General features: G+C 39.9%; 1 protein-coding gene across 1 annotated transcript in view; it reads left to right on the top strand.

Annotated features, from left to right (window-relative positions):
* The window catches only part of DMD (dystrophin), a 2,214,077-nt gene that overhangs the window by 360,679 nt on the left and 1,827,035 nt on the right, over nt 1–26,363 (top strand). The window contains exons 7-8 of the mRNA XM_088454197.1: nt 12,785–12,948; nt 23,915–24,049. Of these exons, the coding sequence (XP_088310323.1) occupies nt 12,785–12,948; nt 23,915–24,049 (299 nt within the window). The remainder of the gene's footprint in view (nt 1–12,784; nt 12,949–23,914; nt 24,050–26,363) is intronic.

Genomic DNA, 26,363 nt, shown 5'->3' with positions numbered 1-26,363 from the left:
GAACAACCGGCCCTGAGCTTTGGAGACCCAGTATTGGTTGTGCTAACTACAGGAGACAAATGACGTAGAGGGCCCCAGTATGAAGCTTAAGCAGCACAAGGCTTTTCAGAACCAGTCCTGGTTGCCAAAATACAGGGGATAAACTACATAGGGGTCCCCTGTATTAAGCACAACCAGCACTGGGCTCTGAGCTGGTGCTGGTTCTGGAAATACAGGGGGAAAAAAACGTGTAGGGTTTCCCTGTATTATCCAGAACCAGCACCAGACCCATCTTCCAGGAAAGCCCTTTCACCGGGTATCCTAGCTGAAGCATTACCCCTGACCACTAGTCAGCCCAGGCTGGAGAGCCCTGGGGAGCTGGGGACACCCTCAATAAAGGGCACCCAAGGTCCAGGCTGACAGCCCGGGGCTATCCCCAGCATCCGTGGATGGTGGGTGCTGGGATGATTGTGTAGTGTGGTGCATTTGTTGATAGTAAAAATATTGTCTTTTGCTGTGGAACTGCAGGACCCAGCAAGCCTCCCCCACATGCTGGTATTTGGAGAACCACAAGTACAAACATGCGGAGCATTACGGGCCCGCTGGTACCTGTAGTTCCACAAAATCTAAAAAAAAAAGACAGGATACGCACACCATTGACAGTAAAATTTTACTAACACATACATGCACACACACATGTAACCACACTATCTCACATACTTACCCATGTATCCCTGTAGCCCTTCGGTCCTCTTCTCCAGTAGAATCCATAGGGTACCTGTAAAAAAAAATCTATACTCACCTCCTCTTATGGGTGGTTGACGTCCTTTTTGTTCCAAAGTAGGCAAACCAGGGTCTTGGCGAAACAAAAAAATGCATTTTGCGAGCCACGGACATTAGTACTGTCCTCTAAGGACAGTACTACCCGAATGATGACTCCGCAGCAGGATTTCACTGCAGAAATCCTGGTGCGGAACATTCATTGGCTGAGAGAGGTGAGCCTTCCATCAATGAGCAGTTCTCACCATTGATTTCAATGGTGAAAACCACAAAAGTAACTCAAAGTTGCTTCCGTGCCCATCAAAAATGGCACCTTATCGCCATTTTTGAAATTCAAAGATGGCCACCGCGAGCCAATCATGGCTCACAACGTCTTCACCGCAACCCCTCGGCTGGCTTATATAAGCCATATATATCCACAATGAGAGAGTCAGAAATTTGCGCTTAGGAGTTGTTCCTCATAGATACTCTTCAAACAAGATTGTCTTTTTCTCACAAAGTTATCCAAAAATTTGTGTATATAGAATAAAACAAAAAATAATAATAAACCCAAATCAATGGGGGACCCCTACGTCATTTGTCCCCTGCATCTTATTGATTTTTTTTTTTCAGATGGAAGCCACACGGATTGCACTGATCCGTGCGTCCATCTCGGAATCGTTTATTTTACACAGATGCCTGCATCATGGATCTCACTGATCCATGTATGCAGTCAGCTATCTTTAGATCTTGCACGATAGTTCTTAAGTCAAAATGTACTGTTTAAGGACCATATCATGTCCTGGAGTGCCGGGGAATGTTCAAGGGAAATTGTTCATGATATCGCATCGTGAACACATTGTTCCATGTGTAGGGGTCTTAAGAAGCAGCTCAGGGCTGGGAACATCAGCGCCAGTGAGCCCTTCTCTCCCCCACTGCTGAACCTGTGCACGGCTCCACAGCCCTGCTGCTTCCCCTGTGCACTGCCCCATTACTGCCACTGCCCCACAGTCCTGCAGCCTGCCCCCTCAGCCATCTCTCCCTCTGCACCCCTGAAACACCTCCTGTGTGCTGTCCCCTCCACCACCAGCATTAGTGTACCATTTTGTTGACATTTTCCCCTGCAGCTGGCCCGGTTTGTTGCTCCCATCCCTGATGGTTAATAAATTATAAAAAAGCAATGAAATTCCATAGGCAAAAAACCTTACGGTTTCACATGTCCTGTTAAGGCTTCTCAGACATGATCTGAAACTCCACAAAACCTACTGAATTTCTGCCTCTCAAACTTAAAAAAAGCAATAAAATTCCAGTCATTAAGACTGATGTCTTAATGATGTGTTCCTTGCACACATAGACTGCATGTGTGTATTCCAATGAGCACACAATTCTGTGAATTAGCAGCTCCACCATTTTGTGAGTGACAGCAGTCTCAGTCTGTGAAAGTGCTGAATATGCAGTTAATCACAGGGTGTGATGGCATAACATATCCATGTATATGTATGTGTGTATATATATTATTGTGTGTGTGTGTGTGTGTGTGTGAGAAAAACACAGATTATCTGTCAAGGGTTGGTATATACAGGGGTAATCCGGACAGTAAAGACCTTTTGGCTGTAATAAAAACGATTAACAAAACATTTTATTTTAAACACAGAATACCTTTGTCTATTTCTCCACATAAATCCCTCCTTCATTTAAGCATTTATCATATCTGTCCATGAGCTTTAGAGTCCCCTTGTTGTAATCAACTGCCATTGATCAATTTGTTGACTGCAAGCTTCAACTCATCATCACTTTTAAAACATATTTTTAATCCAGGAACTCTTTGAGCTTAGTGAAAAGGTGAAAATCGCTTGGGGCAAGGTCTGGACTATCAAAAATCTCCCACCCAAACCTGTGACAAGTGGTATGCATCTTAGTTATGCACATTTGTTCATCCATTATTGAACATTTCACACCACTTTCATACTACACCATACACCTGCTTTTTTTGATGATACATTTTGGCAGGTCTCACTTTCTGTGCATGTAAGAATTGAATAACACTCCTCACATCACAGTTGGAGGGAATTTGTATCATAGGATTTAGTTTAACAATGCACAACATCACCAAAATCAACCATAACAGCACACCACTCATAGAGCATGGTATTTCTTTCTTGATTACCCTCTTACAGTATTAGGCTGCAAGTGAACAGTCAGTTTTTCAAATTGATTTGTTGGAAGCAGGAAAAATGGGCAAGCATAAAGATCTGATTGACTTTGACAAGGGCCAAATTGTGATTACTAGACGACTGATTCAGAGCTTTACAAAAACTGCGTATCTTATGGGGTGTTCCCAATATGCAGTAGTTAGTATAGATATGTCCTGCTACATCGTTGCTGCATACATAGAAAATCGTGCCAAGCATGGTGTGAGGGAAGCACCCATGAGCGTATAAGCACACTGCATTCGCACCCGCGCCTCCATAGGATTGCATGGTGCGACCGCAGTGCACCCCATAGTGTATGCTGCTGCAGTTAATCACATGACGCGATGCTTGCGCACATTTGTAGTGTGATTGGCAAAGGTGTAGCTAGACACATCTGTACCAACCTAAAGTGATCTAAGAATGGACAATCAATGAACCTATGCTCGGGTAAGCTTTGGAAACGATAGCATATTTTTACAGTTGCGTTTCGTGCAAAATCGCAGCTGCAATTGCATTAGTGTACAATCAGGCCATCAGCCTTTCACTGTCTCCTAGCACCTTCCTCAAGTATGATTGTAGGATCTAAATGTGTCCATCCACTAGTCATGACAGGTGAGCAGCTAGAGTGGACATATGAGGTGCCAGTGATAATGGTTATTGCTTATTATATGTAGTGGACTTGTACTGAATTGGTCTCAAGGGTGAACCCACCCTTTATCAAAAGGGAGAACAAATGTTGTGCTTCTTGTAACCAGCTAGCATATTCTTTCCATTCATTCACATCTTAAACCAGTTAATTTCACAGTGATTCTAAATCATGTAGGTAAAAAGTGCCACTGTTTGTGAACTGAAGTGGATCTTAAGGTGCGTACACACTGGGCGATAAAGTGGACGACTGAATGATAACGATATCATTATCGTTCAGTCGTCCACTTTATCGTCCATTTTTAAGCCCAAAAAGATGAACGATGACGTCGACGCGCGTTCCCACGGGTCGTTCGCCATCATCGTTCATCGGGCTGACATGCAGGCCAACCTGACGATCTCATCAGGTTGCTGCATGTCAGGGAATGGGGGAGAGAGCCCGGCGCTGTACGATATCGTTAATGATATCGTTCAGCGGCTGTGCTCAATGTCATGAACGACATTGAGCACAGCCTGCCGGGGACACACTAGACGATATCGCTCAGGGAGCATATCGTCTAGTGTGTATGCACCTTTAGTCTCTCTACTCCACCTCCTCTTAAACCTTACAGCATTCAAACCATGTTCCCTGAACATCTGACTACCTGGCGTGCCGTCCAAAAATTTTATTAATGACTGGCTCTTATCCATTTGTGACCTCTCCCTAATGTTTCTTACCTGGTAATTATGTCACAAAGGATTGTCCCCAGTATTGGACTGAGCCAGGTTGATTCTATATTAATAGATCATTAACACTGCATGCAGTGGAAAGATAATATACATACCTATCTCCCTAAAACATTTAGCTTCTAAATGAATATCATCTCCACTTAACTAACCTATTTTCCCTGAGACGGGTATATTCTAAATTGAATATAAATTCCACTTAACTGAACCCTATTATCCCTCCACATCAGTGACAAGGTGTCAAGGTGTTAACTTGGCTTCCAAATTCCACAGATCTCGATCAGATCGAGCATATGTGGAATATGCTGGAAAAACAAGTCTGAGCCTTGGAAGCCCCACCTCACAACTTTCAGGACTGATAGGATCTGCTGTTATCATCGTGCCTTATTTCCCAGTGATTGCACACCTCATGTCTGATCTAATTCCCACTGTTATCTGAACCCCATCACAAAGCCACAGCTATATCACTCCACTGCTCACAGAAAAGCAGCACATCACTTCCTCACTCACAGAAATACACATTTCTGACAGAAACTTCTCAAGAAATGTCAAAATTAGTACATACTGTAACTGAAAGTACCTGACATCAATTGTCACCAAATAAGTGAACAGGACTCACCTGAGCAGCCACTTCAGAATCCAGCACAGCAAAGAGTGACTAGACATGCCATCCTTGGCTCTGAAGTAGCACTAATCACTTCCTGCCAGTACAATTCACTGTTCAACACCTTTTTTTTTTTTCAAAATGAACCACCCTTAAAGTGACAGTAGTCAATAATGTTCAACCACACCCATGTAGTGCATCTCTGCGTAGAATCCTTCCTGCAGGCAACAGAAGAATATTTAACCCTGTCTGCCCCTTTTACTGGGGAATGAGTTCTGTTCTGGACATCAGACCGTGGCAAAGTACCCCCTTTGCCAAATACAAATATATAGTGTTTGCATTTATGTATGCATGCCTCTCCCTTGGCATTAGCAAACTCTTAGCACACAAATCACATTGGATGCTTTATTATAAGTATTAAAAATGTATCTAACATTATAAGTTTTTCATTTTTCCACTGCTGTGTGGTTCAGTGGTGATTTTGCTTACTTTTTCAATGTCTATCAGACAATTTTTCTGCTTCATTCCAAAACCTTACGGCATCTTTTGTAGCCTCTTAGGGCACTCTGTGTTCACTCTTCTCAAAAACCAAGAAGTATCTTAGAAGGCTGTATCATTTAATTCCCTATTGTTTTTCTAGATTTATGAATCTGCCAGTTCAAGTCAGTGTTGTTGATTAAAGGTATTCACATGTACACTACAGAAAGAAAGAAAGAAAGAAAGAAACATTGAACATGAGAAAACATTCTGTATTTCTGTTATGTATAACAAAGCAGTGGAATATGTTTTTAAAATGCTGGAAGAAGATATTTTCACCTAAATGTTTGATTGATACATGTGGCTTTCATCACAAAATACCTTTTCTGATTTTGTTCTTAAATGGAACAGTTTACAAATGTGGCACGATTATGATTTCCTGCACTTGTGTGTTTTAAAGAGTGCAGTTGCTAATGTTTTGCATAAATGAGACACATATCCTTATTTCTATTTGTAATCTCTGGCACTGACTGAAATCTGAGCCATCCACTGTGGAAGAGAGTAAAAATATGTTATATCTGGACACAATTTTAAAATCAAGGAATAATCACATGATATGCAATACTTAGTAATACTAACAGATTTCCTTTATTTTACTTCATTGATCACTATAATAGTAGTAAAATCAGAGGCAAAAAATCAATGATATTCAACAATCCCTTCGCAGTTGAATACCTGCTCTCTAAGAACATCCATCAGGAGTCACCTGCAGGTTTTCTCACTACTCTCAAGTACTGTGCGAGTGCATTTAAAGATATACTGATGATGAAATATGATGGAAACTGTAACAGACCTCAGTTGCTATGAAGATATTTGTAAGACTTGGTCTAGTATGGTACCTGATGATAAATAACCCTAATCTTAAAATATAGTTCGCACAAAAATTTACACCATGGAATTGCATTGCTATGGTAGAAAGAGGTGCAGCTGCTATATGATTTGTATCTGGGTAGGCCAAACTCCAGTACATTGGAGGGCAGTGAGGTTGGCCTACCCAGATGATTAACCAAAAAAATACTGTAGGCTGCTTCCTTACAGTTACTATAACAACAGAAACAGACAGAACATTAAATGGAGCTTAATGCTAAGTGTCATGGGTGTCTAAAATTGTGTTATGGAGCCCACATCTGTCTACTTGCGTTCCATCTTGAATCTTAGTACTTTAGTAAATAAATATTTTATCACCCTCTTGAGATCATCTCTTTTGTTCTGTAAGGATGTATTCACTAATCAGATACTATTGTTCCCTCTTTTAATTTGGAAGACTACTGAGTTATAAACATTTTAGGGCTTATTTAGAGTCGGGAGTAAATTCAACTATAAGATGCATTTCTGTGACTTGGAAAAACCTTTTTATTCTGCATGGGGGGACCAATTTAAGATGTTTCAACAGAATTAAACTTAATAGGGGGTGGGTGCACCCAAGAGCAGATCTGTAAACCTGAGTATCAAAATAAAGCTGAACAGTTATTTGTATGAAACATGGGTAATCCCCAATCCTTCCACACAGAGCAGCATAAAAGAATAAAACTACAATTCCCAGCAGCCTCCACTATCCAGGACAGAATTTTACAGTAGGTTCTCAATAATCATGAGAGTAGGAGCTGGCTCAGAGTGTGAGCAATGGAAAATCACTAGAAGTGGCTTGCGCTGTCAGCAGTAAGAAGCCATTTGAGCCACGAGATATATAAATAGAGGTGCCAAATACTTACAAGTCAATGGGGTAGATGTACGAAGCCCAGAAACGATATCAGCGCACATACCGCTTCCGCTGATACCGATTCTCCCCGATGTATGATCGGGGGTCTGGGCGGTAAATGACAGGGGCGCTATCAGAGATAGCAGCGCCGATAGCCTGGGCTATGTACGAACGGTCAGATCGTTTGACCGTTCGGCCGGCTGTAGCTGTCGTTATCGACAGCTACAGCCTGGCACTAGCCTATCCCCACAGCAGGGACAGCGCTGTCCCTGCTGTGGCGGCTCCCAGCTCCAGGGCTCCACGCGGGGATCTTGCGATACTTGCGAGATCCTGCACATGCTCAGTGGAGCCGGCCGGGAAGAGACACAACACATCAGCACTAGGCTGATGCACTGCTGTCTCTAACGGGTAGCGCCGGAGGGGGGAGTTAACGCTCCCCCTCTCCGGCCGATGAAATGTTTATACATCTCATCAGTAGTGCTTCCTGCTTCGCCTCGGTAAAGAGGCGAAGCGGGAAGCTTTATAGCGGTACGTGCCGCTATAATACATCTACCCCATGGTATCCAGTTCAGTTGAGTTTCAGACCATTTCACCAACCTGTGAGGGGACTCTATAAATTCTGTGTTTGCCCCAGTGATCAGGAGTGGCTTAGAGAGGAAACAGCAAAACCTGCCGACTGGAGGTAATATTGGAGCAACTCAACCATTAGTGACTAAAATAACTGGGAAAGAGTCAGCAGAGTGAGAACTGTTTGTGCTACCACTTATCTGTGCTGGAGCCAAAAGCCATTGGTCTGAACCACTGATACTTAGACTCACCAGGACTTGCTCAATCCTAGTTCCTGTTTTTTCATGTTAACAGTAGGAACAGAATCAGGGGCATTTCAATGCATGAGGGAGCCCATGTACAGTCTGTGGGCCCCTCCCCCCTGAAAATGTTCTGCTTGTACAAGATACAGTAAATGGAACATATGCAGAAGATAGCAAAGGCTCTTGCACAGTGCCAAAGTCCTGGATATGATCATGTGTCATATTTGTGGTGATTTTTTCGTAAATATGGCACTGTAGACTTATTTTCAAATCAATGGAAATATGGTGCTGGTGGCCACTGTGTGAAACATTGCAATAGGTTCATGATGGGCAGTGCAGGGGCCCCCTCACTCTGAATCCTGCACCCATTATAGATATGCCACTGTGCAGAATATAGACTTGTATGCCTGTACCTGTCTCCAGATAGACACATTTATATGACACGCAACTCTCCAGCCCCAGTCTCACATAGGCATATTAACCTTTGGTGCCTTAGGTTCACCTAATGCTAGAGCTGGTCCTGCATATGATCTATATTTCTATGTACACATTGTATCATAGTGACAGTTTTTTTTCTTTAACATGCATATTAATATGAAAATGTTGAATGAAATCACTTGTGCATATGTTATAACCCAGTTTTCTCAGTAGTTTTCTAAAGTTCTTTCTACATTATGTGTTTGCTTTGTTTTCCTATTATTAATTATATGCAATTTATATGACATGTATGAAGCACACAAAGTACTATAGTGGAGTGGTGAAAAACACAATATATGGGGTATAATCAGCAAACAGTAGACCTAACTTTAGTCCAAATACTTGCTACACTGAATTCATATTTATATAGAATTTGTGCAACAAGCTCATTTTCTTTTATTGCTATTTTATGACAAGATAAAGATTTACTAGGATACATTTTGATTTCATTAGTTTTACTGAGCTAGTTAAATTGCCTCAATACTTGAGTCTTGAGCTCCAAGTTTTACATTTTGGAAATGTTTAGGTCTGCAGATATCTAATTTTGGAAGTGAGTGTGACTAAGTGTATAACTAAGTTGTCTTACCTCATTTGTCACTGTGTCAACATTTTTTTTTTATTTGAGATAGTATAATGCTTTAAGAGATTTGGTGATTGATCTCCATCAAGTCCAAATTCACTGTATGCTATTCGCATTTGTTTGATAAATGACATGCAGTATCAACACTAATGTAATAATGGACAGAACGTTGCTCCACATTATATGCTTTAAAAAGGATAGCAGTATGACACTGGGAATTTATATGGTTATAGAACTGCTCTTAAATACTGTTTTTGTACTATTTTATTTTACAATGCCTGCAGATAGTTATTAAAGCTGGATTTCCATTTTGAAGACCTCTCAAGCCCATAGACAGCCCAGACACAATATCCACGATGCCTATGTAGCTTTTTAGTGTATGGGCCCATTTTCTGAGACTAAACTGTGTATCCTGTTAGTGAGCCACTTGTCTTGCTGTGGAGCAAGATAGTGGCAATTAAAGATGATCAGAAGTTTGCACAGTCAGATAGAGGAAAATGGTTCTAGAAAATTATAGAGTAGGAGCACTTATGTGTCTCATTTCACTGAGCAGGTAATAAGAGAAGCCAGCTCAGAGCTCATGCAGTTAGGTCTCATCCTATGTTTCGAATTATGCCCAAGCAGTGTTGTTCAGTAAGTTTAAAATGGAAAAATGTTATATTGAAAGGGATGATTTTAAAGTAGTTTAGACTTTGATGTGTCATTTACACTTTTGCAAAGGTTAACCCATTTTGGTTATTCCATCTCTCTATTTCACATATTACATTCAAAGTTCTATGGGTTTATTGCTGGGATGAAAAGATATATAATATATAAGGATTACTTGGCCTGATTTATCAACGAGTTGTATCACTCACAACGAGTGATAAAACTTGTTGCATATGATAATGGTGCTCCAGCCAATTGGCTCCCAACTGTCATTTGTTTGAAAAATTACTGTTGGGAGCTGATTGGCTGGAGCACCAGTTATCATACACAATGAGTTTTATCACTCGTTGTGAGTGATAAAAGTGGTTGATAAATCAGGCCCTATGTATCAAGCAGTGAGAAGTGGATCAGTGGAGAATTTGCCCATAGCAACCAATCAGCTTTGAGGTAGCATTTATCAAGCACAGTCTATAAAATAATAGGTAGGAGCTATTTGGTTGCTGTGGGCAACTTCTCCACTGGTCCACTTTTCCACGCTTTTCACTGCTTGATACATAGGCCCTCATTCAGAGGTGGTCGCAAGAAGCGATTGCTCTCTCTGAATGAGTGCGGCCGCTTCCTTTTTTTTAGTGCGGCCTCCTGGTCACTAGCTAAGCTGTGGGTTACCACCCACAGCTTAGCTACCGACCAGGTTGATGGTCATGATGGTGAACACCATCGTGACCATCGGGTCTTGCGACGAGACCCTAAGGTTGGGTCTCGGCAACCGCAAGCCCCAGGAAGCTTCGTGCTCTGATCGAGCAGGAAGCTCCCCACTGACATCACTGATGATGTCAGTGCTGCCGCCCACAAAATGGTAGGCATTCCTTAAGGAAACCACCCCCCCGGCCCGCCTACAAAACGGGGCGAGCTGTCGATCAACATTGACAGCCACCCCTTTTGTAGAGAGCTCCGGAGTGAGAAAGTTTCTCTCTCGCTCCAGGATTGCACACACGCAGTTCGGCCGCTGCACGTGCGCAGGTCTAACCATCGACCCGTTGAGAGCGCATCAGCGCTTGTGACCGAGTCTGAATGAGACCCATAGACCCCATAATATGAAATTTTTTTCCAATATGCTCTTAAAAAGCCATAATTGTCCAGAAAACTAAGATAAATGTCCATAAATAGGATAAACATAAGGAGGGAATTCAATTCAATGCGTTATTGAATAGCGACGGGAGGGACTCCCGAAGCTATTCAATACACCGCACTGTTTGGGCGCGTTGAGGAATTCTTCTCACACCCCCCTAGGGATGCGAAGAGAAATCCGACCAAAGTGCCGGGTGCGCGGTTGTTTTTCTGCATAGCGTGGCTCTAACAGCCGCGTGCCCTGCACTTTGGTCAAAGAATGCCGGTTACCACGCCTTAACACCCTTGTTAAGGCGTGGTGACCTCTATAACTGGCATTCTCCGACCACATAGCGCACTGAATTAAATAGCTCCGGGAGCTCGTTCCCAGCACCATTCAATTCGCGTTGAATTGAATCGTCCCCATGGAGAGAGGCATGGCTAGCTGACCTTTATTTACAGTCAACTTTAAATGTCAATAAAAAACATATTCTGTGGAAATACCCAAATTAGAGTACACAGGGTAAAAAAAAAATGTATACAAATATACCCAATTATACAAACATTTATATATGGATTATGAAAGCTGTACAAAGCAGAACTGTGTTCTTTCTAAGATAAGCTGGAAATACTGTATATGCTTTAATACTAGTCAATGATGGGTGGTTCTGTAAGTAGATGGCACTTCAAAGCATCTTCAAATGGTCAAAACATTCTTCATATGAGACATAAGAAAGAATACTATTTCACCAGGCATTCTGGCTTGCATGGTTCAATTGGGGTTGTAAAGTAGTAGGCTGCACTTCATTAAAACTACATCGCCAAATTTCAGCAGATCAATTTCTTAAAGGTACAATACAGAGTCATTCATTTTGTGCTCTGAACCAATTGTCGTTCTAATTTCACTGCATCCCAGAACACACGACACAGAGCTACATCCTATTCAATCTTCAAAATGACAACACGATTTATCATGTCAGAGCATTGTATCCAGTTAAACTTTTTTCCTGTACATACTATGCAATCATCGTGTAGATCACTGGTAGTTCAGGTGATATCTTCAGAGGAAAGATTGGACCAATGTTTCTTGTGGTCTTCCAGTTGAGCATACACACTGCACAGTGTGCACCACAATGTTCATTACATCTTCCTATATGACGTCCTGCACATCCGATGTGAAGATGCGATGAACGACCCATACGAATAAACGATTGAGCGTACATACTATGTGATGTGGATGATTGGTCATTCCAATTTGCCTCAAAATGACATATGGTCCAATATATCACCTAATGTGCACCCAGCCTAAGACCTATTGACGTCACTGAGGCGAGAGGTCACTTTGTTCCTAATGAATTAAGAAGTTGCATTTTCATAAATATTCAGCTCGCAGAATACTTGCCTCTATATGTAGACAAATGTTCCAATTATCACTTTTTCTTCTATACCTGTTTTCTGCAATTTATAAAATGCACGGAAAGCAGGGATTCTAAAATTGGTTCTAGAATTGGTTTCATAAGGGTCACTGCTTTGCATTAAACAGTATACCTGCTTATTATTGTGCCCATCTATTGATTATACGGTTAGATCATGTCTGTGTTAGCAACATATATGTATTCACTATATGCATTACTTGACATTTTTTGGTAATACATCCAATCAATTATGCAAAACAAAACACCACATAAAAGTTGATGTATAGTTTTGTTCACTGGAAATGCAGAAGTGCAATAAATTCTGAGTTATGTCTTTACATAGCACAATAAAGAGTATAATGGTTTGAAATGTGTTTAAATGAGAAATCATTGCCATTTTTAGTCTGAGGTTTTACTCATTGGTATGCTGCAGTTACAAAAAAAAAGTTTACAGATGATTATAGAGCTCTAATTAGTCCCGGGAGGGTGCTGGAAAGGCCGAGCGTCTGCTCATTAGTCTGTCTGCATGGTTGGAAGCTGATTTTAGGTACATTTAATGTGCAGAATTTACAGTGAATGATATACACCTATGTTTTTTTCCTCCCAGATATTGCAACAGCTCATCCTGACAAGAAGTCCATTTTAATGTATGTAACCTCACTCTTCCAAGTCCTACCACAAAAAGTATCCATTGAGTCTATTCGAGAATTGGACACCTTGCCTCGCCAAATCCTCACTCCAGAAGAGCAAATCAGACATTTCTCTCAGCAAGTATGGTGGTTTTATTTATTTAGAATTAATAGAACATAACATGGAGTGCTGTGTCACATTTCTAAAGAGCATATTGATTCCGTTGTGGATGAAAGTATAACTACATGGTTCTACTTTGTTTACTTTCCTTTAAATGTCCAAAACCGCTGTACCTGGTAAAATGAATGCTCACATGTACCCTTTTCTTTAACAGCTGAACATGTAGCTGTCAACTAAGCTTTCAGTTGCTTTTCTTTTCAACTTTCTTCTTCCATCTCTCTTACAGTATGTTTAATGTGTGTTCCAAAATAGTGGTAAACTGGCTTTTTTGGTTATCTCCTCTGTTCAATAAAAGGGGAATTACGTAGGAAATATATAATTGCTGCTGCTAGTACTGCATGAGTGTTTTTTTTAACTACTAGATCTCTGTACAATTATGTATTCAGAATGTTCCCTTTTACTATTTTTTATATAACCAGATTTTTTTTAGTTTTGCTTTAAAAATTCTTTCAATTTGTATAATAATGCACCTTTTAACGTGAGACACAAAATTGTAACATTTACATGTTTACATTAAATGAGCAACTATGTTTTCATTGCATAACTACTATTAGGGTGGAAGTATTGAGTATCGCAAATATATTAAGATACATCCCGCCCCTATTCGTGCAGTGTCAGTTTCCGCTGCCAGACAGAGGCTGCAGGAGAGGGATCGGACAATCTCTCTCCTGCAAGTAAAGCCTCTGTAGCCTTCAAGCAGTTTTCACCATCTGAAAATGGTATAAACTAATGGGTTAAATCCTTGGTACATAGGGGTCAGATCGTAGTCCCCATTACTACTAACAGGGACTGTAATTCACAGAGCCTTCTGTGGTAGATTTCTGTGGCTATTAGTACATAGCAACAATTTTTAAAATGATGCAGAAACTGCAGTTTCCAGTTTACATAATTTAATGAAAAAAAAGCACTTGATAAATAGGCCCTTTATTGTGTCACCCTAGGGTGGAGATTTACTAAATTGCGTTTTTACTGTATATTACATCCACATTTTTTATGTTATTCAGTCAATCAAGGATAATGAACTTTACAGATTGGGTGCCTGACTAATAAAATAGACCGGCTCACTAGAAGTTAACTATATTTGATCAGGTGTTCCTCGTATATTTCTCATTCTTTCCAAAGGGTTTTTTAAAGTTTTTTTAAACATCTATATGGATTACATCGGAATAGTAGAAGATGATTATAGGCAAGTATTTGATAAAGAGACAGCATTTGATCCAAAAGTAAAGATATAAATGTGTTATTCAATACTAATACTAGAATACCAGGGGCAATACTTATACATTTATTTGTACAGGGTCTCTACTCATTAATTTATTTATACATGAGCAGTACTAATTTTTTATTTATAATGTTGCACTACTCCTTTTATTTTATACAGGGGCATTAATTTAATACTTATGACAGTAATATTTATTTTAATACTAATGGACTACTTATTTGCTATTATTTACTCTGCTACACACTGCCCAGGGGTATCAAGGAAGGCCCAGTTCTTCTAACTGGTAGAAGGAGCACGACTGTCTGTTCTTAGAAGACCATCACAATGCTGAGTAGTGCTGGGCTTTTAGTAATATGATGGGTATGATGGGGGGGGTATAGATAAGTTTATTCAGTAAATGTTTCCTTATTTTTTTCCCTATTCTGACAGGCCAAATAGCTCAAACAGAATGTAGTTTTAGCTAACTCATTTGTCTGAACAACATCACTTTTTAATAAAAATAATAAATAGGATGTATTGTATGCATATGATGTATTATTTTCCTCCCACAATCCAAAAATATACAGGTAGGTCAAGTGGCTCCCAAAAAAAAAAAATATGAGCCCTAGTGTGTACAGTAAGTGTGTGCATGTGGTAGGGAACACAGGGCCTGATTCAGCAGCACACGCAATTGCAATTACATACGCAGTTTGAGCGATTGCTAGCCACTGCGCATGCGTATGTACTGTGTGTGCGCTGCGATTACAGATGCACTGAGGAATCCATCGCAGAGTGAGTGACAGGCTGTGAGCATTTGGGGGTGGTGACGGGGAGCGGTCAGAAAAATGCAGACATGCCTGTCCATTTGAACGCTGTTTCATGGGCATGCATAAATTAACCACTAGGATTGCATACACAGCTTGAGTACACCCTGCGTCCAATGAGACTTTCAGTTTCTGCGGCTGGTCAGACCTGGTGTCAATGCTGCATGAATGGCCGATGGTACCGATGTCTATGCAGTGGGCATCTTTATACTGGCTGTGCTATGGCAGGCATTATTTTCACTGCTGCGTTTCATATGAAATCGCTGCTGCGTACGCAATGGCGACTCTTACTGAATTAGGCCCATAGATTGTAAGCTTCACTGGGGCAGGAACTGTTGTGAATGGCCAAACATTCTCTGTAAAGTGCTGCTGAATATGTGTGTGCTATATAAATAACTGGTAATTAATAAATATACATCAGAACAGCGGTTTATAACCATGCACTTTAATGTGTGCGTTGACCTTTAGTAAATCAGTCAATGCCTGAAAACCACATCAAATCACCTAAAAAGCTGCAGTTTGAATGAACAGCAGGTTTGTAGTTCTCCCCATAAAGTATGGTCTGCAGCTAATTTGGTAGAGAAGGAAAGACTAGATTGTAAAAATCTGGTCATTTGATGGCTGAATGGCTGCACTCATTATAGTTGCACAATGACCTCATACCCAAGCAGATGTGGTCATAAGTTTAGATTATTATAAGCCCATATATATGTTGAGGTTGATTCATTTTAGTCAAAACTATCAAACCTTCCATAATAGTATTGTTACAGTCAGCATAATAAATGGATATGTTGAATCTTTTTTTCCTCCATAACAGCATTTGAAAGTAATAATAATAGTAATAGTCATGATAAATGTAGGTAAATTCACATTTGTTCCATATTTGTATATGGTCATTAAAAAGTATCAATACAGTAGTTCAAATTAATTATATCTGCATACATACTGTATTGCTTATCATGTCATTGACACAGTTGCTGTCTTCAATAAACTTTTGTTTTACATATTTTCAAAGTGAAGCTTGTTTACAATAAGGTATCTACTATGCACCACATAAAGCATGAAGTATGCAGTTCATTATTAGTTGCCCAGTAGTGAATACTAACCTCTTCAGACTGCATATTGTATCTTTGCTGTCTGATGACATCATTTATAACCTAGATTTGCTGAACATTTTCTTACATTTATTTTTCTGTTTGCATGAAAATTTAGTTACTTTGGCAGCACATTCTATATTAATGGTAGTATTGCTTTCCTTACGGAATGCTTTGAAGAACGAATACCTAGTCTAACTTTCAATTTCTTTCTGTTTTAAGACTCAATAGTACGTCGTTTGGCTTATCTACACAAGTTCATTTATTTTTTATTTTTTAGAAATAGTTTGTGCTAATTCAAGCCATACATGAGTAAATTGAAATTAAAACCCTGCAGGTTTGATGTCAGTAAGATAAGAGCTGACACTTAATTGCATCACATATTGACACATTAAGCAGTACTGTGCAGTGATGACTTTTATTCCCATCTTATAGAGTTTTAATTCTCATTATGGGAACTTTCAAACCACTGCAATATCTCTAAATTGCCCCCTCCCTCCCCCAGTATCATGCAGGCATCATAATAACATAACCTACTAAAGGTCTTATTATTATTATTATTATTATCCTGCCCAGGGAAAATTACAGTTGTATAATCAAACAATACATGATAGAAAGGCTCAAACAGTAAGTACAGGGAAACAAATAACTAAACAGTGAGATAATGATACAACTAAATGAATTACTGTTATTAATAGAGATCAGGGGCGTATCTATAATGGGTGCAGGGTGTGCGGGGAACATGGGCCGCTGGGTCCAGGGGGACCCGCACTGTACACCCTGCACCTATAATATTACTTACCTCTCCGGAGTCCCACGTCGGCGCGGGGGTCCGGCAATGTAAAACGACTGGAAAATGGCCGCATCAGCCATTTTTCCATCGTTTGCGCATGCGCAGTACAGGGAAAATGGCCACGGTGGCCATTTTCCCGGTGACCAGTGCATTCATTATAGACTCTGGGCACACTATAGTGCCCAGAGTATAAAACCCCGATGCTGGCCACGCACAGCTCAATGCGCTGCCGGGCGGAGAGGAGCGGGCCCGTGTCGGAGACTGCACATGTGCCCCCTCCTCTCTAGAAATGCCCCTGATAGAGATGAGTGGTTTGGTTCTACTCGGCTATGCTTAGATCTGAGAAACTGCATCTTATTGGCTAACCGCTTCTCAAGTGTTTTGGATAGCCAATAAGATAAATCCAAACTTACGCTAATTTGACAAAAAAAGAACCGAACTGCTCTTCTCTAGTTATTAACAGTAACACTCAATGACCCATTGCCCTGGCTATGGTGCACAGTATGGGTTAGAGTCATTTACTGTGCTTGTAATACAAAGATAGTACACAGTGATAACAAAGTAGGTGGAGGGCACTGTTTGTAACAGCTTACAGTTTGAAAGGTGGGAGGTAAAATTGAGAGGTGACCTGGGTTAAATTAGAGTGACAAGAGTGATGGACAACATTGTCAGTGTCATAGAGGATATTATGTGATGTTCAGTAGTGTTCCAATCACTTTTCTGTGGACTAGTTGTATTTTCTATATTTTAGCATTTCTGTGTTTATTATTGCTTACTACTGGCACTTTCAGGTGATCACCACCAATTGTAAACTTTTAACTGATCTCCAATGATCACTTTGCACTCTTTTTGTGGTAATCAGTGGTGAAGTTTAATAGTTGTTATCATCTCTAGTTTTAGTAGGAGCACGTAAGTATGTAAGTATGCCTTTTCAATACCATAAGCTAAATTAGAGTATTCTGGATATTAAGGGCCATATTCAATTAGATGCGAAAAGTCCGTTGCCGGACTTTCCGCCAACATCGGAGGTTTTTGGTGCGAAAAAGTATTGCGCTTGTCCCTGCGTATCCCCATATTCAATCCCAAATAAGCGAAAATGGGACCCGGCAAGAACGAAGTGAGCGAAAAGTGCTGTCATTTTTGGGGAAATCAGCCTGACGCCCCCCTAAAGATGCTGTGACATGGGGGTTCACTATGAGTACCCCCAATAGCCCTGCTGAAGGTATTTTGGGTCTTTAAATGGTCTCAATAGGTGCTGTTTAGCGTCTTTGAATAATTGTTGAAGAATAGCATTAAGCACGTTTTTTTTTGAAAAATGAATAGTCCCAGCAAATTTGGGATACATTAAAATGGGTGCAAGCATATTTTAAAGTGGCTAATGGGAACTTTTAAAAACTGTGAAAAATCCACCTGCCGCAACCACCTGCAATAAAAAAACACCTGAGTCTATTTCGCTACTTTAGAAGTTTGTCCCCAAATTATTTTTTTTTTACCCCAAAACGAAAGTACTTTTTTGGGGTGTCCTGGGTAACTTTTAAAAATGCTTTTGACACAGTTTACCTTTGGGGGACCATCCAAGGGGTGCTGGGTGGTTTCTGGAAGTATGTACTCCAAACTCCAATTCTGCACTTTCTTCCAACACCTATTCATAGGTGATACTTTTTCGCAGGGTTCCAACCATTAACTTTCCACACCAGCGAAGAGTCGGAAGAATTAAATATGGGGATAACTCCAGATTGGTGAAAATGATGCCATCGGTGAAAAAGTATCGCCGATAACAGGTTTTCGACGCCAATTGAATATGGCCCTAAGAGTTCATTTAATATTTTTTTTGGATCAGAGTATAGGTAATCATGTTCACCATCCACCTTAATGGGTGAAGGTAATTAAGTATGTCTATGGTTTTCTTAAAGGACTGTATTGTTGAGTTCCATGGAAATCTTTAATTCTGTGGTTATTTAATGTATTAATGAAAACCAGGGTTTAGTTGGCCAATCAGATAAGTGCTAGAATAACATCTTAATCTCCTTACATCTGTAATCTGTGAAAAACAATAGGAAGCAAGAAAGGAAGAGGGAAAGTATAGAGGTACTTCAAATACAACCAAGAGGATTTCATATTTTCCTCATATAGATTCTAAGACCACAAAATAGAGCGAAAACCATGTTCTATTTCTATGCTTCAACCAGGGCTTAATAGCGGTCTATTCCACTTGGAAAAAGTCTACTGTAAACTAGAAGTCTCCATTCTGTTCAACATGGCTTTGGTAGTGTGTGACAATGAGCTCCTTACACTCAGATGAGGGGAATTTATACCGCAGTTGACCAGTTTCTGACATAAAAATAATTTTGCGTAGACTTGCAAAGCAAGTAAGCATTGAAATAAAAATGTTGAAGTTCTTCAGGTGTTCACTGGACAGCTCTGCTGTCAGCAATTTCAGCATTCTACCCTCCAGTTGTTACTTGTTGGCACCCTCCTGAAAAACAAAAAGTTTTTACATCAAGGCACAACCTAGACTTCTGACAGATATTTTACTGCCTGGTTCTCCGGTCCACTGTTGTTACTGTATGGGGTCATTATCTGATACAGATTGGTAAAAAAAAATTAAGGAAGAAAAGAAACGGACTAAGCTGTATAGCATTTCATTCAGATATTATTTGTCAGTTATAGAGAATATCATGGCTTGAAAATATATATGTACTATACAGTACATTAAATATACTTATTCCTTTGCCATGTTATACAGTACATAGTACATAATATATTTACACAGTAGGTGCAATATTTAATCACTTGTTTATTAATTTTAGGTTAACAACTGCCATCATTTAAATTGCCATGTTTGCTATATTATATGTTTAATGTTTAATCTCATTTGCATGTGAATTGAAAAATTAACTTTATGCTGACATGTGATGTTGATTGACAGGTTTCAGCATCAGGAGTCAGTCATAAGCAGGGTCGGATTAAGGTCTGTGGGGACCCCTGGGCAACAAATGTGTGGGGGCTCCATCAATAAGAGTTGTATATTTATATATATATATATATATGTATACACACACGCATATATATATATATATATACACACAAATCGGGCTCCCTGCCTGTTTTCTAATGCCCCCTGTAGTTGTGCCTCTCCTCCAATGCCCCCATTAATTGTGCCCCTTCTCCAATGCCCCCATTAATTGTGCCCCTTCTCCAATGCCCCCATTAATTGTGCCCCTTCTCCAATGCCCCCAGTAATTGTGCCCCTTCTCCAATGCCCCCAGTAATTGTGCCCCTTCTCCAATGCCCCCAGTAGTTGTGCCCTTTCTCCAGTGCCCCCAGTAGTTGTGCCTTTTCTCCAATGCCCCCTGTAGTTGTGCCCCTTCTCTATTGCCCCAGTAGTTGTGCCCCTTCTCTATTGCCCCCAGTAGTTGTGCCCCTTCTGCAATGCCCCCAGTACTTGTGCCTCTTTTCTAATGCCCCTGTAGTTGTGCCCCTTTTCCAATGCCTCCAGTAGTTGTGCCCCCTGCAATGCCCCCAGTAATTGTGCCTCTTCTCCAATGTCCCCTGTAGTTGTGCCCCCTAAAGTAGTGCCCTCAGTACTAGCTCCCCCTCCCAGCCCACACCCCTGACTTACCTGTCTTCACTCCGCGCAATCAGGGCTCCCGGGTCACACCGTTGCTGCTGCCTGCTAGATCTAACTGGATCCAGTAAAGGCGCGCTGGCTCCTCTCTTCATGGGTGATGTCATGACATCACCCGCGCACTGCATCACTGGGAACGCCTGCCTCTGAAGGGATCAGAGGATCCAGAGGCCAGCTTTCCCAGTTACCTTGGTTGAGATCTACATACGGGAGCTCCGTGAGCTTCCAGTAGATAGCAATCAACCTTTTCACTGGGGCATGTGGCCAGGGGTCAGGGACAGTGTGTGGGGGCCCCCTATGTGTGGGGGCCCTGGGACAACTGCCCCTCTCGCCCTGCCTTTAATCCGGCCCTGGTCATAAGTCTTAAAATGAATGTGACACTTTGTGACATTTTATTATGACATTTGCTGATGTATAAAAATGGTCGCTACACTCAATATGTAACTATACTGCAGTGATAACCCCTTTTTTCTGCATTTTTGCAGGTAAAAGGCTATTGTTACTGCTTCTCCTTATATATCAAAAGGTAGTCAATGGAGAAATCAGAGATTTCTCCAGCAGCACCTTTGTTGTCTCCTAATAATGCCAGCTTTGGCAGTGAGCTTTTCGTTGCTTCTCATGTAACCTATAGAGCAGAGGTTCCCAAACTCTATCCTCAAGGCACCCTAATGGTCCAGGTTTTAATGATATCCATGGTTGAGCACAAATTATTAAATCAAAAGACTAAGGTACTAATTAAGTCACCTGTGCACAAGCATTATTCCTAAAACCTGGACCAATAGGGTGCTTTGAGGACTGAGTTTGGGAACTTCTGCTATAGAGTCATCTGAGAATGGCTTATGATTACTTACAGTCCTGACACTGCCTCCAGAGGCTCTTGACTGTGTGTAAGTGCATGGGATGTCCATTCAAAATAACATCTCACAATTTTTTTATATAGAAATATCCCGTACACATCCCTGGGGGATACCCATCATACATTGCTATGTGAAGACATCCTGCATTGCTGTGATAGGTGGCAATGCTGGATGAACCTTAAGCTGGGTACACACTAAACGACGTGTGCACCCAGCGCTGCGACCCATGACCTCCCTGCCGACAGGCTGACATATATCGGGTGGTCCATATACACTGGGCTATCAGGTGCCCGAGCACTCAACAAGGTGCTGGGGATAGTCATCCACATCGCCTGATTTGACTGCATGTACAAAAGATCAAGCGATGCTGCTGACAACCCCAGGGGAGCACACACTAAACGACGTAGTGCATACACACTGGACGATTTTAACGAATTTTTGTTCCAATGCATCGGAATCAGCTAAATTGTTAATAAAATCATCTAGTGTGTAGGAGCCTTTAGTGCAGCGAGAAGGGATATCATCGTACATCTCACTGTATGTACTGAATCAGTGATATTTGCAAATGATGTACATAAAATGTAACTAACTTCTTGTTGGTAGTATAAACTGCATTTTTGCTGTAGTAGGAAATCAGGGGGCTCACTCCTTGCAGCCTCAGACTTGCACACAAAGGGGCTCATTTGCAGGTGCATCGTTTCCCTTGTAGGAAACGATGCACATGTTTTACTTGCATATATTTAAATAGAGCACCTCACGATGTGTCCAGCTTTAAAAAATTAGTATTTGTGCCAGACATACGTGTGGTGTACAAGTGTGTAAATGCATGTCCCCTGATTAGATACAGAATCGGTATGCAACACCTCCGGACCTAAGCCCTAACTTCCCCCCAGGGGTGCCTAAAACCTAACCCCCCCTCCCCACACCCTAAACCTAACCCGGGGGACAGGGTTAGGCACACCCCCAGGAGTCCCTAAATCTAACCCCCCCGCTGCGGCTAAGAGCTCCTGATGCCCAGCTTACCTACATTCGGTATGCCGGATTTTGGTGGGGGGCTAATGATAGGCGTCGGTATTTAGGCTTTCACTGACGGGATTTTGGCGATTGGCATTTCGACCGCCAGCTTCCTGACTACACCACGTAGATACTGTATGTGGCTACACAGTGTTGGTAATAAATGCTAAAGTTATATTACCAAATTTGTACACAAAATAATAGTAATAACAATAATAATAATGAAGTGCAATATACACGAGAGAATATTGTCTTGAAAGTTAATAAAAGAAAAAGTTTAATTTGCCATGTAAAATGTCTTTAGACACTGTATAATTCAAATTGAATAAGATCAATAAATTATATTTTTGCCTTTTTAAAAGATAAATGTGAATTGATGGCCATAACTTTTTATATATCATAAGGATTATCACTGAACATGCCAGTATACAAGCAGTCAATATGAATAAGCTAAATTATGCTGTGGATAGCCATCATCTTCAATGTGTATGGCTGCACTAGCCCTAGACATTGTATTTGTGGGTTTGTCTACGTCTAATTGTCACAATTACTGTATGTGAACATGCACTTTCTGTAATGGGCTTAGGTTTACCCCAGAACACTTTCTTTTCATGTCTCCCAGGATGATAAGAAACAAGTCAACCATACCCAAAAACAGGGATGAACTGGAATAATACTTTGGCTCTGACATCCCCTTTGTGCACATATAAAAGGAGGACATGCTGTGAGTCACAGGGGTGTGACCTCATGGCATGCCCCAGTCTAAAATGTTCCGATCAAGCAGAGTGGCAGGAAGCGGAACTGCTCGGCCAGGCCTTCTCACAACTGGACCAATCCATATGGCCATAGGCCATTCTGGCATTTGCCAGATGACCAGTCCATCTGTGCCCAAAAATGTACTATATATGTGTACATCCATATCTTACACCAAGATGAATCTCCAACTCCAAACTATCTTTGTGTTAAATGTCATGTGGTAAATGTACATTTTAAGGTCTGAATGTAAGCTCTACATTAAATGCAAATTAATTAATTGGTCTAATGCTGCCATGTGAATATTGTATTATTATCATCCAGTGCTTACTTTGTATTGAGCATGCCTCCGGGTTCTCACTTTGGTCTTGATTCATTTGGTAGTTTTAAGTAGTCTGGAGTTTACATGACTAGAGATCAACTACAGATTTTATTGTCATAAAACTATAAAAGTGCATTACTCAAACATCTTGAAATCATAAAGTATTGCTATGGAAAAACTACAGATTTAAGACCATTGATTTTAATTAAGAACAATTTGTAGTGTTTGCATATTAAAATTTGTGTTTCTATTTGGTTTTAGTGATGCCATGAACAATATAGAACACTATCTTTTCTTAAAACGGCTATAAAGGTTTTAATGGATTAGTAGTGATTTGGTAGTGGATTTAGGATTACAATAAACAGAAAAATACAAATTCTTTTTTCTGGATGCCTTTATCAACCTGTGTGTGCATTTTGTCCTTTCATCTCTTCTTCCCAGATCACTGTCAGTGTAGCACAGGGACGTGTGCACACCCCTTCACCTCCGCCTAAACCTCGCTTCAAAAGCTATGCCTACACGCAAGCTGCTTATGTCATGCACCCTGACCAAAAAGGGAGGCACTTCCCCCCACAGGTCTGTTAAAATGTTTTACTGTGGAAACAATTTTAACATGCTTATGCATGCTGTACAGTATGTTGTTGCATTTGTTGAAACTTAAGCTGTGTTTGTGAATGCTAAATTTGTGTGTTTACGAGCTTATACTAATGCTATGCCAAAATGAAGCACAATGAACAGAAAAATAATTTACCATGTAATCTTTCTGAACGCTAAGTACGGTTGCCAGCAGTGGAGGGGTAAATCCATTTATATTATAACACTCTTAAATACTTTTTTTTATGTGTTTTGTAACGAACTGTGAACTCTTTATTTGTTGAAGAGTGTTTTTATGACTGCACAGCTTTGGAACACGTTTGGCACAAAACATGTTTGTTTTATAGATCATCTGCAGTAGAAATTGCACAGTCCTAGCTCTGTAATCTTAGGTGGATTTTCTCAAAAGTAGAATAGAGCGTAAAATTCTACAAAAGCAGAAAAAGACACCTGTGATTTGATTCTACCTCCATTTTGTCTGTACAAAGCTTTGAAAATAAAAAGTTAGCTAGGTCAATATCTTACCAAAGGGAAGTTCTATCAGCCCTAAAAAAAATGTGCAGGAGAAACAAACAGTTAGTTACAATGATTATTATTTTAGCTGGTACATAGAACTGTGACTTGTTGCCTGATAACAAAAGTATTAAATTCCCTTATTTATGGAAAGGTTAATAAAAAAATATGAGGGTTATATCATGATACAATTGAGTTCTATGGAAGATCTCATTATGTAGATAGTAAACTATGCTGTTTAGAAACTAGAAGTTACTAAACGCTCTTCTAATGCTCTTTAGTAAGGACAACGTTTTCACTATCATTGTTCTTCAATGCCTGTGTGTAAAAGCCTTTACATGTCTTAATGTGAACCTGGTATAATCATTCTGACATCTTCAGTACTACAGATGCATATTCAATTGCCTACAACCCTTTTAAATATGTTATCTTTTAGTTTCTACTGTATGCTTGTTTTCATTATGTCATTTCTTGTGAAGTAATTCACGGTTATCTACAAGGATTATACTTTGATCATTTAAAAGCTGCATAATACTTGAAATATGAAACTGGAGTACTACATTACAGTTTAGTGTTTGATTTTCTTTGTGCATTTTTTATTTCATATTTAAAAAATAATGTTCTTCACGACATTCACAAGCTCATTATGTACATTTGCATTGTGCAAATGTACTGCTTAGATTACCTTCCACTTTCACTCATATCCAAAGTTTTAAAAACTTTTTTAGTTTCAGCAAGGTAGACAGATCTGAATCCTTGTATGAAATTCAGGCAAGTCACTACTGATATATCCATTTTGAAGTGCCTGTAATAGCTATAGCTATTAAATAAAGTTTCAATTGCCTTTTTCAGTGATAAAAACTTCAGGAAACCTAATTGAAACTCTGATGACTTTTACTAATCAGCCACATTTAAAAAATAAAACAAAAGTAAAAACTGAAGCACACATAGCATTATTTTTCTGTACGTATAATCCATACAATAAAAAACATTTTTTTCCAAAACCAAATCCGATATATACAGTAGGTGGAAAAATTCTATAGAAAATCCATAGTTTGGGAAAATCTAACATTAATAGTACAGTCTGAGAATAAATCTCACTGCAATGTAGCTTTATGTAACATGCATTGTTGTTTTAATATTCCCTGTTCCTTAGATTCTGCAATATCTAAGGAATTATTTCAGTTAGCTACTAGTTTTGTCCTTCATATGGAGTGATGCTGTAACATTAAGCTTAACTAATAATTTCCAACCAGCCAGGGTTCTTTCAAACCTATATTTTGGTGGTGCCACAGAAGTCTCATGTTCATGTAATTACATGGATGTTTACACTGATGTCTGCAGAGAAAATTGTTAACGTCATGCAGACATTGCCTTTGGAAGAAACTATGCACCCATAACATGTTTATGTGTATTTATTTATATGTTCTCTTTACAGTAATCTGTTTAGAGTGCTGTTGTATTAAGCAGACAGGTACATTTTTATCTTAGAATGCTTTAGCAATGGGATGAAAACCAGGATAGTCAGTGTAATGGGACAGAAAAGAGCCCTGTAATATGTTAATTGACATTTTAAGTTGTTTCCATCTTACAACATTATTTTCTTAATAAGAATGTTTATTTATTTTGTAACCATGCACAAATTTTATTACATTAAAATAAAGAGTGTTGGGACATTTGTATGACAAAAAATACACTCTAAATAAGACCAAACAAAAACAATCATAATTTTTTTTACATTTTGGATTTACAAACCATTCTAACAGTGATATATAGCAGAGGC

Source organism: Taudactylus pleione, unplaced genomic scaffold (assembly GCF_031769625.1).
Source record: "Taudactylus pleione unplaced genomic scaffold, aTauple2 ptg000609l, whole genome shotgun sequence".
Lineage (NCBI taxonomy): Eukaryota > Metazoa > Chordata > Amphibia > Anura > Myobatrachidae > Taudactylus > Taudactylus pleione.
Note: the sequence above shows the minus strand (reverse complement) of the source record. Positions and strands in the feature narration are given on the sequence as shown.